At 34.3% G+C, this 20,341-nt stretch overlaps 1 protein-coding gene across 1 annotated transcript in view; it reads left to right on the top strand.

Moving 5' to 3' along the window:
- The window catches only part of COL19A1 (collagen type XIX alpha 1 chain), a 179,789-nt gene that overhangs the window by 132,277 nt on the left and 27,171 nt on the right, over positions 1-20,341 (top strand). The window contains exons 20-35 of the mRNA XM_026051330.1: positions 552-587; positions 1,654-1,689; positions 1,793-1,846; positions 2,671-2,724; positions 5,609-5,662; positions 6,310-6,399; positions 6,770-6,814; positions 6,917-6,994; positions 7,471-7,506; positions 7,613-7,666; positions 7,756-7,809; positions 11,822-11,863; positions 13,864-13,917; positions 14,785-14,838; positions 17,600-17,653; positions 18,613-18,666. Coding sequence (XP_025907115.1) covers positions 552-587; positions 1,654-1,689; positions 1,793-1,846; positions 2,671-2,724; positions 5,609-5,662; positions 6,310-6,399; positions 6,770-6,814; positions 6,917-6,994; positions 7,471-7,506; positions 7,613-7,666; positions 7,756-7,809; positions 11,822-11,863; positions 13,864-13,917; positions 14,785-14,838; positions 17,600-17,653; positions 18,613-18,666 — 849 coding nt within the window. The remainder of the gene's footprint in view (positions 1-551; positions 588-1,653; positions 1,690-1,792; positions 1,847-2,670; positions 2,725-5,608; positions 5,663-6,309; positions 6,400-6,769; positions 6,815-6,916; positions 6,995-7,470; positions 7,507-7,612; positions 7,667-7,755; positions 7,810-11,821; positions 11,864-13,863; positions 13,918-14,784; positions 14,839-17,599; positions 17,654-18,612; positions 18,667-20,341) is intronic.

Below are 20,341 nucleotides of genomic sequence, written 5' to 3' on the forward strand. Positions count from 1 at the left end.
TATGCTTTGTTGGTTCATTTTATTTTACTTTCAGCTTAATTTTCTTACGAAAGATAAAGGAGAGGCGGGAATGGAAGGTGCTACTGGGGAAGAGAAATGTATTGCCTTTTTCTGGAAGAATGTGACATGCCTGGTTCCCTACAGAATAGCAGACGWTCTTGCTGTGTTAGACTTCCAAATGACTTCTTTGGTCATGCCTTTCCATATAAATAGTTTTTCTGAAATATTTAGTCACTTAATATAAAACATTTCTGTTTGAGAATTCATCAGTTTTTTACATACTTAAACTCATTGTCACTCAATTTATAGTCCRAGCATGGCAGAACTCTGTTTTCTCCCTGTGTTCTGTATTCCTCTGTATTTAATAATTCTGTAATTATTAAATTAACATTATCCCTCAAGTGAATTTTCATAGTCCACATATTTGTGTTTTATTTAAGTATAAACCCAGTTATTTCAAAAGTTGTTCACTAAAACCAGAGATGCCAGATGTACTATTTATGATCTGAAGTAGCACTGTGAGTGTTAACATCTTCTGGATATTTCCATAGGGAGASCCTTCTGAAAAAGGAGAAAAGGGAGATCCAGTAAGTATAGTAAAGCTTTGAATTGATGATGTGAATAATCTATATTTGATCTGATTTTCATACTGCGTGATTTCATTCATGGTGAGATTCCTGTGATCTTCCTTTTTTTTTTTTTTTAATACTTCTATTAGTGGTTCTTCACTGGTTATGTAGGTTAACTTATTTTTTGTTTCTCTTTCTCATATGTGCATCAAGTTCACATAGGTTATAATAAAAATCTGAGATGCAATACAATGTCATCTTCAGCATTTCTGAACAGAAAGATTGGGACAGATAGATTGCCTCTTGTCCCTGAAATGAGTTGAAATGAGTCAATTACTTTTTTTTTTTATGGTTCTTTCTAACTTTCATGTATTTCACAGAATTTTATGTAGAATGAACCATATTATTTTAACTGCTCTATCAGTTTTCACAATGTAACATTTAATATGAGCATATACCAGTTCAATCAGGCAACAGATAAATCAAGCACCTCATTGGAAAACTCCAAAAAGAGGTCACARGCAATTTTCTTATAGCCATTTTTCTTTTTGTGTGCATAATGTTTCTTTATTTTGAGGGATATTTTCAGAACACATTGTTTACTTGTGTTGCTTTTTTTTTTTAATTAACTATTGTCCTCTCTTGTTGGATATGACGGAAGCTAATAACATTGTTTTAACACACAAGTGATGGTTGCTTAGATACTTGTGATAATCATATKGCAATATCCAAAATAAGACAGACTGTAGTAATGTGTTGTTTTGGAGATGAATACTATGTCACCAATAGAGTCGTGATTTATTGGGCAAGAATAAGGTTTTGACTGAAGAAGCTCTTAAGCAAATTTATTTCATTTTCATGCAATTGTAAATGTTTTGGGAGCCAGTAAGGAAAAACTGATAATTGTTTTGGAAGGCTAATGCGTTTCAAAGTTTCCACAAGGCATCAGCATTTTTAACTTTTTTTTTTCTCAAAATTTGTTAAATTTGTGAGCTATGTGGTAGTATTTTAAGGTAGTGCATTAAAGTCTTAGTTGATCTTACTTTAAATTTCARTTTTTTATGGTCATATCTTCTATTTTCAGGGAGAAACTGGAGTGCAGGGATTGAAAGGAAATAAGGTATTTTTTGACTTTTACACATTCTTCTTATAGCTGGTGTGTATAGCTGGTAGTGGGAGATTTGACAGTAAATTTGAATTTTTTTCTCAAAAAATATCACTAGGGTGAAACAGGAGACCCTGGACCACCTGGACTCATGGGAAGTCCAGGATCACCGGTAGGTGGGATTCATTACAGTCGTCTTCATTTGTTGTAATACAAGAGGACCCTGAGTGCTTACAACACTTCAGCTACTAGTAAAGGGCAGACTTCAATAATTTATACCAATCCTTTGTGCAAATATCAGAACAATTTTACTGCTAGTTCATAAAGTTTGAAAGATTTCAAACAATTTCAAAGATTGTTGATTTCAGTATCAATAATGAAAATTTCTTCAAATTTCAAATGTTATTTGGGCACAGAGGCAAGGAGTAACTAGTGCAGGTACATTAGCATTTCTTGTTTTAAATTCTATAAAATTGCTCATTTTAACATAGTCTCTGCTTTGATTTGAAGAAAATGGTTTATTCCTCTGAAGTTAAACAYCATCAGGAGTTCAGATGATCTCTGTAATTCTGTCAAATGAAGCTGGAAAAGAAAACTAAGAAGTTAACCACTCAAAACTCTTCATATATGTCATGTTCCTYAGGGGGTGAATAGGTACATTCTTCAGGCCTAAGCAAGGGCAACACTTCCAACCCCAGTAATTAACTTCAATTTCAGCTCTTCCTTGCAAATACTGACAGGTAGTAGAAGAGTAGCAAAGTCTCTTAGATCATGAAAAAAACACTACAAGCTGAACAGATGCAGCCCTCTTTGGTCTTTCTTAGGTAGTGCCTTTATGTGGAGATTTATGGGACTACTCGTTAGAAGATTAAGGGAGCAAAATTAACTGAGTAAAACTTCATGTGTGCATTTATATGTGTGTGTGTTTACTAGAAGGCTTTATACTGAAGTGCTACAGGGACTTTTGTCTCAAGTGTGTATTATATCATCTCACAGGGACTGCCAGGACCTCCAGGACCTGTTGGACCCAGTGGACTACCAGGAGAAGCTGTATGTGTTTTGTGTTTTCACTAACCTCTAGAAGCACAGGGTAGGAACAGTTACCTAGTGCAGCAGTATCACATGAGTTATATTGCTGGTACTCTCTGTGAGTGGTACTGTAGAAATGAGCCTTTGAAACACAGTGCTACGCTGTGGCTCAGTATACAGTTCTRCAATATGCTGTGTTACCATCTACACAAGCAAGTAAGGATGCTAATGCAAATGTTAATGTCATTATTCACAGAAAATTAACTCTACTAAATCCTATTTCAGAAGAGTAGATTAAAATCTGAAAGGATCTCTAGCAGTTTGAATAGAGATGTTAAACAGTGAACTGGAAAAGACATTGTGTGTGAAGGAAGATGAGGAGAAACAGGGAAAGTAAGCATATCCTAAGGATTTAAACACATGCCATTAAAAGTGAGGAAGATTAGTGAGATAAACAAGATAAATAGCAGTGCTTATCATTTAGCATTTAGGTCAGATTTGTGAGTAAAACTCAGAATCATAGCCAGGCTCATCTCTTCCACATTTTTATTGAAACTTGAAAGATTTAGTTCTCCAACCTGAGTAGAATGCAGTAATACATTTATTAATATTTATCTGTTAATAGAAGRCCTTTTCTAAATTAGTGTTCAAAAGATTAAATTGCCAAAATGCTGTGCAGAAGGTGTAATAAGAGCTTATTTTTATGATTCTCAGCTGGTATTTCAATTCAWTTGTATAGTGGGTTACTGACAATTATAAATTATCATTAATCTCTGTATGACTCTTATAGGTGAAAAATAGCTAAAATTGTGAACACTGACAGGCAGCAGATAGTTGTGTATATGTGGGTAAATGTCCCAAACTGAACTTTTGACCTGCTACTTGCTAGCTGCAAATGGAGCTGGTTGTAAATTTTGATAGCATCTGGGCTAAACAAAAGTGGCACATCCCAAATTCTGCAGTTAAGAAAGAGGCACCAGTTAGGACCACCGAGTAGGATTCTCAGCACTGGTTGTGCTCCCTCATGGGGACTGTTCAGRTTGCAAGAGCCACAGGACTGGGATTCCAGAAGGAAGAAGCGATACTGAAAAGGAAGAGGCTTCCCAAAAGGAAGAAGTACTTTCAGAAGGAAGAAATGGGAAAAAAGGGGGAAAATAAATATACAAATAAGTGAGTGAAGATCTTTGTTGGGGGAAAGATCCAGAAAGCAGGGCAATTTCCACAGAGCTTGGGTGGAAGTGAGTGAGTGAAAGTGTGAGATGATCAAGCAGGGTAAAACCTTTCATCTCACTCTACCTGTTATGCCCCTGGGGTGGCAGAGACCCCCATCTGCCTGGTCAGGGCTCATCAAGCCAAGCACGGGCATCATGGGGAAATGAGTGTGTCTGTGGGCATTGCACTTCTGGGCAGCAGCCACATGGATCTTCATCGATGGACAAGGTCTCTCGTACCAGCAGGGGCCTGACCAGAGATCCAGTGCATCTGTATCACCTTCGTGCTAAGTGTGGAACGTTGTAAATTAACAATCAACATCATTCGTCCTGTGCAGCATGATAAGAATTATGAAAGATTGAACATAATTTACTTTCACTTACATCATCAAAGAACCATCCACAGATAAGATTTGCCTCTTTCCTTTGCTAATATGCCTTTTATGCTTGATTGTGGAGAAAAAAGAGGAGAAAGGAACCCTGAGAAATCCTTAGAAAAAATACAGCAAGAGTGTATGTATTTTATATCAACACCAAAAGGGGATAGGGCAGGACATGATATCTGATCCATAACTGGTAAATTCAACTTTCCACTTATTCTTGTAATGATTTCATGTTAGCAAAAGCAAAATATTTTCCATTCAGCTACATTTCATTTTTTTCTCATGCCTTTAATTTGGATGAGTGTGTGAAACAAGTAGCTGTCTCTCTATAGAGAGCACAGAGCTGGTGAACCATCATTACCTACATGAAAATGTCATCATCCTTCCGATACAGATTCTCACAAAGCAATATTTAACACTGCAAGGCAAAATAAGAGTGATATGGATTTCTGTGGCTTTTCCTCAGAACATTAATGTGTAGATGGACATGGATATGACTGTTTAGTTTAGCCACTGGGGTTCTTAACAAAATGCTTTATAAAAACATTGTCTGAATAGCATTGAAGAGAGTTATGGGAAAAGTTTTCTGTATTTGTTCCAACATAGTACGAAAACATGAGCAATGAATTTAAACTTCTGAATTATTCGAATGGTTTCTATTTAGATTGGATTAGATTAGATTTGATTTCTCTGCATTTATACCAACTCTTTGATGAACGGGGAAAAGAATATACTGGAGCTAAAAGCAAAATATGGAAGACGAAAAGGAGAATCAGGCAAAAAAAAAAGAATGGAATACAGTTATTTTGCTAAAATATTTTAATATATCCCTTGAAATATTTTTAAGGAGTTTAAGGAACTAAGTGATATGCAGGAGTAGGAAGTTAGTGATTTTTTGAAGTAAAAAATGACATTTACATAAATGATGTAGGAAATCTTGAGGTCCTTTATAACAAAAGATCTGTGTTTATAATTTGAAACTCATTTTTGTACCTGTTACCATCTTCCCTGAAAAATGTTTCATTTTCAAGATTTGGGATTGTTTGGAAGTTAAATTAAACTAATCTTGGGACTCTGCTGCTCTGCCCTGGTAGGACCTAGAAATAATGTTGAGTAAAAAGTATTGATTTAAAGGAAAATGATACATATATTTGAACAAATTAACATTCATTAGCTTGAACTCTGTCAACATCTGGGCCAGTATTAATGCAAGGTAAATAAGCCGATAAACTCATTTTCATTTGTAATTGTAGATAAATTTTAAGGGAGTATGCGATAAAAATGCAAAATTACATTTTTAATTAATTCAAGGGCTTACCAGGAGATCAAGGGATACCAGGAAAACCAGGAGATAAAGGAGAAAAGGTATGTTTTAATTGCTTTTAATTAAACTGTGCATGTTAGAATATACTTGACTGCTCCTGAAATAATCTTCCATCCTATTGTAGCTCTTCTCTCTGATTTAAATGAATTGATTTAAAAATGAAAAAGAAAAAACAATCTGCATCTCTTCCTCAGAGATGCCGCAGGCCGATATGAAAACATAATTGCTTTYTAGAATACCAACGTAGGTATTATTTCAAGAGAGGTTCAACTGAGGTCTTAGACATAGCCTACACAGTTCAGAAAAACCAATTCAGGCCCTGAAAGTGGAACAGCCTTTTCAGCAGAATGTCCTAGTCACACACTAGGTTTACTAGAGGTAAACCTTTAACTTGAAGCCAGAATAATTAATCTTGGAGGAGAACCAATGCCACAATTCTGCCTCCAGGTCTCAGCCCCATTTGGGATCTCCTTATGGCATTGCTTTGTGCTGTGTAAGCATTCCCTTAGTTGGAATTCAGCTACAACAGTGACTGTGAGAGCGACTGAGAAGATGTTATTTTGGAATTATTGGCCAGATTTTGTCATCATACCCATATTGGAAGATTGAGGAGAAAAAAAGTACAGATACATGATAAGTATGTATTTTCAGATGACTTTCCATTTAATGATCGAAATTTGTCTTGTAGGGGGACCCTGGTGGGATTATGGGACCACCTGGGCATCCAGGTCCAAAAGGTGAAGTGGGGCCTCCTGGATCAAGTCTGCCAGGAGCACCAGTAAGTCCATACTCCGAAATGGCTTTTATGACATCAGTTTTTTTAGGGAAAATAATTAAAGAATTCTCATGGTGCAGTGAAAGGAATCAGAAAAAAAAAAATCAGCTGCAATTCCAAAGTCAAAATACATGCAATACTAATATTTTAAGTGCATTGAAGATACAGTTTGGAAATTTGTATTGTTTAGTGCAACACACATAGTCCTAGTTGCGGTGGTTTTAACAAGGAACACACATTCTAAATGTATGATAGTTTATTTGTAAAGGCTGGCTAATTTAGGTAATAAGATTTAGCCAGTCTCTTTGACTTCAAAATAGAACTATCCTTTTGCTTTTCTATTTTTGTTTTGTTTTGTTTTGTTTCTTTTTAGGGTCCCATTGGTATTCCTGGAAACCCAGGTCCACGGGGACCCAAGGTACAGAAAAAAATATTTTAATTCCTGTTTCTGAAAGTATAGGATTATGGGCTAGATTACATTTTCAGAGCAGATTTARCTGAAAGGTTTCTATCCTTTCAGGGAGAACGAGGACTCCCTGGTGTGCAAGGAACTCCTGGGGAGATGGGGCCTCCTGGCCTGGGCATTCAGGGATCACCAGTAAGTAYTCCAACACACCAACAATTTGGGCTTCTCACTGGCCATCATTGTAGATAAGGCATAATAAACAGTAAGGACACRAACTCTCCTCCACCTACTGATTTCCAGCTCAGCATCTTTTCCTTTTATCAGGATAAACTCTGTGAAAACTGTAGTTTTTCACTCAAAAGTGGGTATCRAGAGACCAGAAGGAGTTGATGGCTACATTGCACATAGGCTTAATGCGAGTGGTGTTGAGACACCTCCAGACCAACTGGGTCTGTTTGCAATCAGCAATTGTTTGCAGTTGTCAGCAAAATCCATCCTGTGTGTAGTTTAGTCTACATTGAGGGTGGTGGCATTTTGAAATACATGCTGCTAGTGGAAAAGGCAAAAATGTGTTTTGCCTTCAGCCATGGGAGGCTTTGTGACTGCTCTGAACTTTTGCATTGGTGATCACTGCTCATTTTTGCTCATTATTTGGGGTTTTCTTGCAGGGTCCAATGGGTCCAACTGGATCAGCAGGTGTCCAGGTAAGAATAAGTATTCTGAGTAATATATATTAAAAAAAATTGAATTGTAAGTAGTTTACAATAGAGAAAAAATTCTTAAATCCAAAATAACTTTTCCTGATTGTAGGGCCCTAGAGGACCCCCTGGATTACCAGGAACTCCAGGTACCCCAGGAATTAATGTAAGTAACAGTCTTGCAGATAGCCCATAAAAAATAACATGTCCCTTGTCAATGATATAAGGCTACTGATTCGAATTTTAAATTTCTAGGGCACTCCAGGACGAGATGGAAAGCCAGGACTTCCAGGCCCTCCAGGTGATCCTGTATGTATACACAGGATTCTTGCATATTTGCTTTGTACTAATATTTCAATTTGGTAGTAATATTTTTTTGTGGGAAGTCTGAATGAATAAGTTAAATCAATTATTCAATTAGCAAAGCACTTGTTATTCTCATTATATTATTTTGCAGTGTAAATTATCTTGTGTCCACATTTGTATGATAAATTTCATGTTTTCAGGTAATGCAGTTTGTGTAGTAGAGTTTGCTCCAGCTTTAACTTGGTATAGCGTATCTCCTGCATATGCAGGAGTAATTCTGTATAAAAGAACTATTTCATATTTTTATATATATATAWAAATATATGTATATATACATATACCTATATACATGTATAAATATATATTGGAAAAAAATTATTCTTTATGTGTAGTATAAAATTGCAGGAACATATTTTGATGGTTCCTGTGTTACAAGATTGAAAAAGAAAGTTTTCGGATTCTGAAAACTAGTTTTGCTCTGTTGTATTAGGAAAGCATGAATTTTTAATGAAGCTCTGAAAAGAATTAGCCTGTAGTGTGATTAGTTTCCTTTAACTCTAATGAAAAAAAAAGTCTAAGTTATAAAAAAAAAAAAMCACTAAATGAGTTCTGAACCTTCAACTAGTTTTTGGAGTTGTTATCTCCTCTTGAGTATTATAGCAGTGTATTTGTATGCAACAGTGCTATGGCTCTACAGATTTTGTAAAGTTCAACATTGCAAGAGCCATAAAGTCAACTCTTGCTTCAGGCCAAATTGTGCCTTTAGAGATACTTGCATGCTTTAGATGGGAGTCAAGAGAGTCTCTTGTCCCTGCAAAATCTGCAAAATTTCCCAAACAGCAAGCCTGTAGTCATTATTCCTGCTCCTGTCTTGAATCAGCTGAAACTAAGAGTTCCCACGACTGCATCAGAAGTTTCATAAAGTAACTTTTTGTTTAGAAACCAGTGCTTACAGGCACTTTTATGACAGTGAAAAGCTTTCTAAATTCCCTCAGCAGCTATTGGAATGTATCCCATCAGCAAAATAAAAATCTGTAGATGACTGGAAGAAACAAGTCAAACCAGAGCTTAAAATAAAGTATTGTTAAACTCGCTTGTGTTCTTGTTGGTTTAGTAGGATTTTATCTTTTCTAAGAGATTTTACCCAAAGGCATAGTTCTAGAAAAGCAGGGAGATACAATGATAGTATTCTTCATGCAAAAAGTAGTGTTTGTTTAAGACACATCATAGCATCAAGAATCAGRATCATGAAATACATTATTTTTCAGTGGTGCCAATGGGTCAATTGGTACCTGCATTAGCATCAGTCACTGGAGCAGTGATTCTCATGTTGCATAGGTTAGTCCAACTATATTATTGGTCGATTTCCCTCATTTTGGAATTTCCCTCATATCCCTCAAATCCAGCTGCAGCACAGTGCAGTGAGATTTTTCATTAGAGATGAGTATAAAACCAAGAAATAGGCCCTGTGGACATAAATAGTAAGATATAGTTTTAGTATTTAATAATGAGTGAAATCAGATTACAGTCTGAGCAGAGACACCTGAAGAATTCAGTAGATTTTCATTGTCCACAGGAAAAAAAAAAAAGTGTTTTCAGAAAAAATATTTTAAAAATTAATAGAAAAAATAGGTTAAAGAGCTTTTAGACACAATATAAATATCTGCTGGAGCAGAGCAGTTTCTGAATTATTAGTTTTTTTGAGTACTTTGAAAACTGAAGCTTTTGGAGAAGGGAGAAATACAACAKAAAACATATCTTCATAGAGAAGGTGGATAGAAAAGGAACTAGATTATAATAGGTCAGCTGAATGCAACTTTAATCGCTGGAAAGATTTGAAATAAGTATTTTTAAAAACTGCCTTATCAGTACCAATGATATGGATGATACTGTGGAGATACAAAAATGTTAGAATGAAATTTGTTAAGAAATTCGTTAAGAAATAATCATGGAATAAATCAGATTTCTCCTTTAGCAGGTTAACTTTTTCAGGAGATACAAGGAAGCAGTGATGTTACACACTTCAGTTTTAATAAAATTGTCCTTTAATAAAAACATTGTCCTCATGGTATTTTCATAAATGAGCTAAAATTGCTGTGGTATTAATTGATATATAATCAGTGATTATCAAAAATACAAATGTGAGTAACTAGCACAGATTATGGTCAGACTTGGGAAGAGAAGTCCCTCCCATGTCTGGTTCTTTTTAATGTTTTAATTTGATTAGGATAATGAAATAGATATAAAATCTATAACTAGTCTGGGTTGGATTGCAAGCTTTTTGAAGATATAATCAAATTTTAAAATTCCGAGAGACAGCCTACAATCAGCAAGATGAAACTCAAGACAGATGAGCATGAATTGTTTAATAGGAAAACCAAAATACATAAGTGGAATAGGTGCCAGAAGGCACAGTATGTTTGTAAACTAAATACAAGGAGGGAATCTGATATCACTGCAAAAAAAAGGCAGAACTTGTTTTATAAATGTTCATAGCAGAATTATTGCCTTCTGCAATACTCTCTTGAAATACAATACTCTCTTGAAATACTGTCTCTCTTTAGAGACAGTCTTCTAAAAGGAAGATTTAGGAAATAACAAATAGTCCAGCAAATTCATGCCCAAGTTAATATCATCTATGCGTTATCGGATCCCTTTCTAGCTCGAGTCCCTATCTTCACAAGATACTAAAGCTTAAACAAAGGCAGAGACTGCTTAAACAGCAGAGACTGAAGGAATTAGGTTTTGTAGTCTAGAAAAAAAAAAAAAAAARAGGAAGAGGAGATGTGATAATAGTCTGAACTATTTCTAAAAAGTTTTTACAAGGAGGAGGATAAAAAATCAGGCCATGATTTTTGTAAGGATGTGGGTTTTTTATTATTTTTAAGATTTACTGTATGCTTCTAAGAGTAATGACATGGTCTGTATTCAGTCTGCATTTATGTCAGAGATTGACTTCACAGCTTATATGTGTATGCTTTTAAAAGTATATTATGTGGCAATATCTTACTATGGAAAACACTTCTCAACATGCATTTCAGAGGTGGTAAAGCTACATTGTAAATGGTGTAGTCCTATAAGTATGTTCAACAGGGGTTCTGTTCATCTGGTATGTGAAACTCACTGCTACCAACAGGCACTTTTYCTAATATGCTAAAAAATGTTTTCCATTTTTTTTTTTAATAAAAATGATATATTTTTCATTTTTAGAATTTGAAATTGATGAAAGAGATTGGAAAAACATCATCCAATTACACACAGAATTAGGTCTTTCTTTTAGTAATTGCAAGAATAATTTCTTGGTTTAAAGAAATGAGGTTTGGTAGCTGAAGAGTCTGTTCATAATTGAAGGTGATGATACCAGTTCAGTCAATTTTTACAAGCAGTCTTTCCAAATAAGATTAACAACAACACTTGGGAATCTGCAGATGCAGATACCCAGTACAGTACAGTGTGAAGCTATCAATTAAGCTTTAACTGAGATATCCTTGGCATTGGTAGCAATTTGGCTGTTGCTTTGTGGCACCACAGAGTTTTGCACTAATTCTTAATGTTTAAAAGCAGGGCACAACACTATATTTGGCACTTGTGTTGCTGTGGCTGGATTATTTCCAGTTTTTGAGCTAGCTTGTTCAAGTTATTTTTGTTATCTTCGCACATCATGCTACAGTTCACAATAATGTCAAAGCCTTGGAGAAAAAAGGAGGAAAACACTGAAGATAATCATGCAGTGAGAATTGTGTCTGAGAATTTCCAACAGTGATGAGCTCTTAATGGCTGGCTACAAGAACATCAATATTTAATTTTTAAAAATGATTAACAGTGGAATTGAGCATTAAAACTGCATTTGAATCCTTGATTTTTGTATAGAATTTTAATAGTAGTTTCAGACAGAATATATGTAATCAAACTATGTATGCAACAATATGAACTTTTGAGTACCTATGAGAATCAATGTTGTGTAAATTATTATTCATGCAAAATATTAATTGTAGTTGCTCTTTTTTAATTTCAGATTGCACTGCCTCTTGTGGGAGACATGGGTACTATACTGAAGGTAAAAATTTTCTGTGGTTAAATAGCTCTTTGTCATGAGCATACTTTTTAAACCAAAATGTGTGCTTGCACTTTTCCTTTGGTTAGGTGAGGTCCTATTTGGTCTTTCCGAAAATCATTTTGAGATTTTTGTTAATTCTCATTTTGTTTAAAAAAAAAAAATAAACAAGAATGTTTAGTATTATTAGTACTTATTAAAATTACTATTAATTATATTATTATTAAATCAGTTTTAACAGTATTATTAATAATACAAACAAGAGTGTTTGATAAGATTTTTTCTCTTTTCATAAAAATGAATATAGTTATTGAATGTTAAGYGAGTTAATTTACTGGCAGGTACCTGTTCGGTGCATCCAGTCCATGTATGAATTGCTTCTACCATTCTCTGCTTTGTGCTCTAGCATTTGATATTGGGAATATAGCAAAGGRCGAAAATAATGTGGAAGTTCTATGACATTATCTTAAAAAATAATAACATGTGATGTGGCCTGCAATAATACAAAGAGAATTTTTACATGAAAAACATAAGGAGACATATTATTCTACTCTCCTTTCTGTTATTAATGCATGTACTTATGGCTTATTGACTTAGTCATTCCCAAATTATATTTCTTTAATTCTTTTACAGGGGTTTTCCCTCATCCTTTCTAACTGTAACACTATCTTGTTTCTCGTGTACATGCATGTCCTTCTCCTGTGACATCTCTCTGTCTTATTGATTCTTCATGCTTCATTCTCCCTATCTCTTATGTATTTTGTGGTTAGTACTTTTATAAGATTAAAACTGAGCTGGAAGATGTTTCTCCCAACAAAGCACTTAATTTATCATTTAATTAATCATTTAATTTAAGATAATTAGAATCATTTAAATTAAGATAACTGCAGTTTTGAAACTGGTAAGACTAACAAGTGGCTTTCATTCCTAACTCATCCTTTAAAAGAGAATAGAGGGCTGAAATCTAAATACAGATATTTGGTGCTATCCAAAATAAAGGCATTTCTGAGTCTTCTCAAGAGTGAAGCTAATGGAGGTGAAAAGCTTGTGTTCAAATGGGTTGAATATGGGAAGAGCATGTGAGAGTTGGGGGGAGAGAGAGAGAGGGAAGGAAATGGGAATAAATCTTTTGTGTAGAAGTGAGTGAGACTTCTTTTGAGCCTCCAAAGAGGGCTTTTGAGTAATAGCACTAATAGAAGCTGTGAATGAGGAAATTTTGCTCATGTCAACAAGGTTCTATACATTTCTGTGCACTTTGCTGACATTTTCGCTGATGTTTCCTTCTAACTTGAGTAATCTTTAAATCTTGAACATTTCTTAACTCTAAGGGAAAATGGGGCTACTTTGAAGTTAAAAAAAGTGGAACAACTCATTTTCACATTTTGAAAATGCTGTGCTATCTCTTTTTAAAGGAAATAATGTCATTATCTCATAAAACAGATTGAGACTAGGAAGATAAAGATACGTGGTAATAAGAAATTAAGTATAYCTTATCTTAATTATATGTATATATTATATATTTTAATTAATTACATATATTATTTCCTTTTACTGCAATTCYGTGGTCTCAGAGCTATGAAAATAATTTAGCCCAAATCCTACATTTGGACATATTTTTAACAACTTTATATTGTCGGATTTACATCTGTTTCACATTATTTCCAAACTTGTCCTAATAGTATGCACCATATTTTTCTAACTTCCTTCTTACAAATTGTAGCATTATTTTAATTATTGAAACTCAACATGTTTTATTCAAATAATTGATTTAGTATTTCTTTGTTCATGAGCAAAAAAGATAGGTATTTCTAATGGAACGTTTGTAAAAATAGTAAAGTCCATGTTTCTATAGCAGTAAGTGTGAAAATAGAAGGATGCTCATCAAGTAGTGATAGGCACAAAGGCACGGAGGGAAAACAGCAGTTGTAACTTAACATAGCTCAGGTCTTCCACCCTTGTAATGGAAGTGGTTATTATCACTTCGCTTTGTGTCTGTTCCTCAGGGTGATCCTGGCATAAGAGGTCCTCCAGGCATCCCTGGTAGAGAGGGGCCAAAGGTAAGAGTTTTATTTTTATTTGTTTGTTTGTTTTGAAGAAATTGCTTTAGCTTGCTTTGTTGTTCGTTCAAAATAAAAAGATCAAATTCTTACATCTGTCAGTCTTAACGCTTTGTCTATAGTGTCTGAGCACCCTAAAGCTTCAAACATTTTTTAAATTCAGCCCTTCTTTCCTGAGCTAGTATCAGTTTTCTCTCCATCTCTCCTTCCTCTCCTCTCAATCATCTTTCTAATGATTGAACAAATTAGCCCTACTTGGGTACCAAGTCAAGCTTTTATCCTGCATCACCTAAAGACAGCTCAGATTTAATTATCCAATAGTGCTTTATTATCTTTAGGCTTATTTTAAGTGAGTCAGTCATGCAAGAAAGCTGCCCTCCCATATATCAGTCAAGTATGTGGTAATTGGCCTGTTCTGTGTATTTGCAAGTTGTTCCTCGTGGGACTAACTCCTCAGGTCCACGGGGACATGAAGTTGCACTGAAGTCAGTCAAGCTTGTGCTTTACTGTGATTGATCAAATACCACCTGGTTTGGCATGTAGTACAATCCTGAAAGTCTACTTWCTTAATTTGAACAAGTACTTGAACTCTCTGGAATTTATGAGCTGAAACCGTATTATCTCCATGAGTCTTTTTGACTAATCTACCTACAGGATAAACAATGTCATGGCTTGTCAACACCATCAATAGGAGGCACATTTTAAAACTTTCAGGGCAGATTTTTTTTTCTATTTTAGGTTTCCTCTCTGTGCTATAAGCTCTTCATTCTAGCATATATTAAATATGTGCTATGAAACCCTTTACAGAGCATGATATTTGTTGTGCTGCTAATGGAAAGTATTTATTTGAATACTATATTTTTATAGGGGAACAAAGGTGAGCGTGGATTTCCTGGGCTTCCTGGAGAGAAGGGTGATGAGGTAATTTTTTTTTTTTTTTTAATTTCAGTTACATTCTTATCCAAACTGGAATAAAGAACTAAGCTGAGAATTAAATGCATAAAATATTCATTTCATTACAACTGTTGAAATAGTCACATATTGCTATGAATAGCCCCTCATGCTGAGCTTTCAAGATTAAATGAAGTTATTCAATTAAAAAGCTATTTCATCTTCACACGAATGGTTTTGCTCGTTTATATATTTCAAAGCCTCACAAGATTTAAATGGTAAGTTTTAATATCATAAGCTAGAGCAAGAAATGAGTAAATGTCAAATATTTTCAAAAAATATTCTTCATGTTTTAAAAGAAATTTGTTTTCATGGTGTTAGTTCTTTAATATTCACTTTCAAAAATATTCCATTAGGCAAATGCTAACAGGGAAACAATCATCACTAATTAGTGTTTTTCTTAAATATATTTGAAGAGACAATTTAAAATATGTACAGTATTTTACATCATGTACTGAGTTATTAAGAGTTATTTTTATCTCAAAGATGAGCAAAAAAGTCATATAACTGATAACGTCTAATCTCAAATATCTACAATAGCTTTCATATTAAATTAAAATACTTGTAGTTAAAAGTTCGTGAGTGAATTCTTTTTAAAAAAAGTGAACATAGCAAAAGGCATTAAGCAAATAGATCTGAATAAATAAATACGTTTTCAGTGACCTTTGTCAACTGAAGGAGTTAAAATGAGCAGTCTGTTAAAAACAATTTCTTGAACCCTCTGAAAAGGGAAAGTACCCAGCTGATCCTTGATAAATAAAGAGTATTTGCTTTTAAATCGAAGATCTGGCTACAAGAGAAAATACCAGGAAAATAGGAGAGAAATTCTGAGTTTATTTACAGGGGTGTTTTTTTGGAGGGAAAGAGGTAAAATTATTTTTGTTCGTTTTATATTTCTTTAGAGCTAAACTTATAAATGTAGTAAGAGAGTGAGTTAATTTGCCCAAAGTCTGTGTTGTTCAGGCTCCCAGGTTCAAAGGAATAAACAGTTATATGAGAATAATTAGTAATAATAATAAATAATAAATAATAAATAATAAATTAATAATAATAATAATAGTAATAATAATAATAATAATAATAAAGAAAGCACTAGATATATATCTGCCTGGCTGCTTTGCTCTAGAATTTAGCAGATTGCCAGACTAGAAATAAAGCAACAGCATTTGATCACTACATTATGAGGGGACAGGATAGCTTGTTTTCAGACACATGTGAGGACATAGAAACACTTTTATAAAAGAGTTGTTTTTAAGTTAATGGGTCTGCATTTCTTAGATCTGTGTGATTTCATTAGTATCCAGATGTAATGGGCTTTTCAAAACGTAATCGCTAGTTCTTTGGAATGAATGGAAATCTCTCTTACACTTCAGAGTGCTTTCAAATAAACCTTTACAATTTGTTTGAAGCTGCTTTCTCTAACATAATACATAGATAATATAAATCAGAGATGTGTAAAATATATTAATCATCATGATAAAAGATTCAAGTGAAATCTTGTCCACATTTAATATTGCAGTAAGTTAAAGTGCCTTACTTGCCTCTTTAACACAGGGTTATATGTTTGCCTTTCCTCTCTCCTCTAGAGAGAAAGGTCATTTACTCTAATATTACTCTGTAAAGTCAATCTCATTACTTAAGGTGTCTTGAATTTTACCGTAGCCCAAGATAAAAAAGTCAGTAATYGTTCTTTTTTAGAATGCATTTCCTTATGGAAAGGTGTGTTTTAGAGCAAGGAGTCACCTATCTTATATAATGGGTGACCATATTTATTGCAAGATTAAAGCAATTTAAAATGGCCAAAGAAAACATTATCTGTTGGAAAGCCCCTCTGAAAAAGTGAAGAAGCGGATCAATTTCTTGTGTGTGGAGGGACAAGAATAAGGAAACTAGACTTTCTCCATTCATTCCTTCTTTATTTCCATCTGAAGTTTTCCCTTCAGACTTTCCCTCAGAGCCCTTCTTTCAGGGCTTCTGACTTCTTTGGATTTCTTTACTTTCGGCTTAGCAATGTTGTTTCAAATCCCRTATTTAACATGAGAAAAATGTCTTGCCTGAAGTGATTACTCTTCCCAGAGCACAGGCACCCAGTGCAGGTAACGTGAGTCAATATTGAGAGCAACCTCTTTCACTTCACGGAGTAGAAAGGGCATTTAGAGCAATTGGCTCAGACATAGGCATTTAGCTTTTCCAAGTCTAAAGTTCCCCCAGAGTCCATGTCAATTTAATGAGGCAGAAGAACAAATCAATTGTCATGCAGACTGGCCTCAAATCTGACCTTAATTTTCTATAATAAGTTACACACTTGTATGTCTAATAAGTGGATACCAGGATCCACTGCTTTGCAGTACCATAGAATGAGTGGGATGGTAGGTTATTAGATGCCGTGGAAAATGTAATGTTTTATTATCAAAAAGCCAAATCTAAATCTGCCAGAAGGCATTACCTTATGCAGATACCATCAAGTATCATTCAGAAGTCTGAGTAGATGCTTTTTCTTCCTAGCAAAACACTTTATAGTGACAGGAAATAAAATAATCTCTAAGGAAAGAGATATTCTGCTCTTATCTGCATGGCTGAAGACAAAAAGATATAAAAGACATGAGTATAAGTGGAAAAGAGTGGAGGATGATTGGATTGGACTTGAGATTTTGTTTTTCAGTTAAACCAGAACTGCCTGTTACCATGTTCTATGATACCCTGTCCAATACATGTGCATTTTGATTTTCAGGGTCTTCAAGGTGTTCCTGGACTGCCTGGTGTAGCAGGACCCAGTGGACCTTCTGTAAGTGTTTGATGTCATCTGTCATCTAATCTATCCCTGCAGAGGCTGTTATAGCTAGTTCAATAAAACTCATATTCTTAATTTCTTGTCTCTACTCTTAAAAGAGACTTTGCCTTCTTTCGACTTCTGAAAGAATATTAAAATTTAATCCATAATGGCTCGAATAGAACAAAATATGTTGAGATTACTAAAAACAGGTCAGTCAGGACTCTTAAAGTTTATGTAATTTGCATGCATTTGGTGTTCTGTTATTAGAGACTTTGTGAGGTAAAATTACTTATGCTGTACAAACTTACAGATGATTATGGATTTGTACCCAAGTTACTCTACTAATGTTGGTGATAAAAATCTAATAATGATTCTAACTGGTCATTCTRAAAACATTCTAAAAAAATGATAGCAAGTAATTATGAAGTAGGAAATTAAATCGGCTTAAACCACTGAAAAAATGTGGTTAAGGCAATCACAAAAAAAAAAATGTTGATCYAAGAACATTTCCTTTGGGAATATTTTTAAGTTTTATGCCTTATATATAAGATGCAGATCACGTTTGTTACTGTGGCCATTATTCATTCCAAGGTTGCTTACAGTACTAACGCTAGTCCTCTTTCAAAAATTGTAACACATTTAAGGAGCTTAATGTTAAATATGTAAATAGATATTTTAGCAGGAAAGCGTAATTCTTAGCAGTATCAAGAGGTGCTAGTTAAAGGTCAGTCCATTCAGTTTGCTAAGGTGAAAATGCAACCACAAATGCAATTTTTACCCTTCATGGGGCTTATCAGTAGGATGCAGCTGTTGTATCAGTCAAGCGAGAAAAATTTAAACCTGGAGGAGAAACTTAATTAAGTTTAAATGACCTTCAAAAAGTTCAAGTTTTCAAAAATAACTGCAATGCAAAATACTGTGCAAAATACTGTACATTTCTTAACTAACAAAGACCAATACTACTTGTGCAGGGAGTCACAGGAAGACCTGGACATCCTGGTCCCCCAGGACCAAAAGGCGAAAAGGTATTCCTTCTTTTCAGTCTTGGTAAAGATATGTAAAGATTATGTAATCCTGTTACTTTTTGATGATCTGAAAATGTTTTAAACATGCAGTGCAAACAAGAATTTCACATACAATACATTACCAAATGAATTTTCGTTGACTTATTTATGCCTTAATAAATATGTCTCAAAGAAAGCCATGCCTATGAGCTTTTGTTTTACATTATAACCTTAGTAATGAATCTAAGTCCCAGAGAACATTCTCTAATATGACATATGATATAAAGTTATAAAAATGAAAATGCCTTTGTGAAATATTACATAACCATTAGCTACTTGTTCTCATTTCTTTTCCAATATTTTAGAAAAAAATTTATATCTTAAAAGCACTCAGAAATACTGAAAGTTGTTTAGTATGATCTGCAAAAGTATGGAAGCTTCCTCTTTTTTTCAAACTTAACTTGCACTGTTTTTATCAGTATTTTATGTGTTCTTTTATCAAGCAATTGAAACTACCCATTGTAGATAACATGTCAAATTTATTTCAGGGCACCTCAAATCAGTGAAGTACAGCAGACATAAATGTAGCCTGCTGCAAAATATTTTCTGGGACAACTTTGCCATTTGGCACATGAATACACATTCCTGAGGCTTATTTCTGCTTTAGCCTGGAGTTTTCCAGGCATATTGCTGCCATATCAGAATATGGGGTGCTACCAATATGCTACAAAACTTTTAACTGCTTTGAGTAAGAAAAAGTAAACTCTTCATTTTGTAAAGCTATGGAATTACTTCAGTATAAAAATTAGTTGAAAATTGTCTCATTCTAAATCATAATAGCAAAAATCTGTCACATTCATTTCCTTTTCAAGTCACTACAGGAAAATCCAAGTCTAATGCTCTGTTTATGTGGAACTGATCAAAGAGTCTAAGAATGCAGTGGTAAATCAGCCACTCAACACCTATACACTTTTTTTCCTTATATTTTTGTTGAATTATAACTCTTAAATATCAAGAAAAGACAACCACTTGCTCTCACATGAGGGACYGAGAGCACCAGTTCTCCACAATTACTCTCCCATACGTGAAAAAGGGCAGAAGCCTGACCCCTGAGGAGTGATGAAGTTGAGTAAAATATGGTCAGAACACTTTCCATCTCCTCCTTCTCTTTGGGAACCTCCTTTTGGGGACGGGTCATATAATATGTTTCCTAGAGTATTTTGTCTTCCCCTGAAGTACTCCAAACTCCTCTTYGGAAGTTGACACCTCTTAAAACTTTGCAACTAGAAACATATTTTCAGTAACCTGATCAGAAAAAAAGTTGAATTAATGTCTGAAATGCATATTCCAATATAATTGTTAAAAATGTGCTTTGAATATAAAGATTTTATATTTCTTGTGAGATAATGCTTGCTGTTGGATCCTTAGCTTGACTTTTTCCTTGTTAACAATTTAAATAGGCAGCCTAAGCCTTCATTAAGCCTAAGCCTTCATTAAGCCTTCATTAACATGTTGTTAATAAGATCAAATGACTGAGTGAAATATTGTGACATACTTGCTCCAAACTTTTTTCCACTATTTTTAGCTAAATTATAGTAATGACATTCTGACAGTGTTTTGCTTCTAAGGGAAGCAAACCTTAAACCTTTGTTAACTCCTTACAATTTAGAGAGTTTACTGGAGCAAAAACTCTGAA

Source organism: Nothoprocta perdicaria, unplaced genomic scaffold, assembly GCF_003342845.1.
Source record: "Nothoprocta perdicaria isolate Ctin4 unplaced genomic scaffold, notPer1 scaffold_74, whole genome shotgun sequence".
NCBI classification, from domain to species: Eukaryota; Metazoa; Chordata; class Aves; order Tinamiformes; family Tinamidae; genus Nothoprocta; species Nothoprocta perdicaria.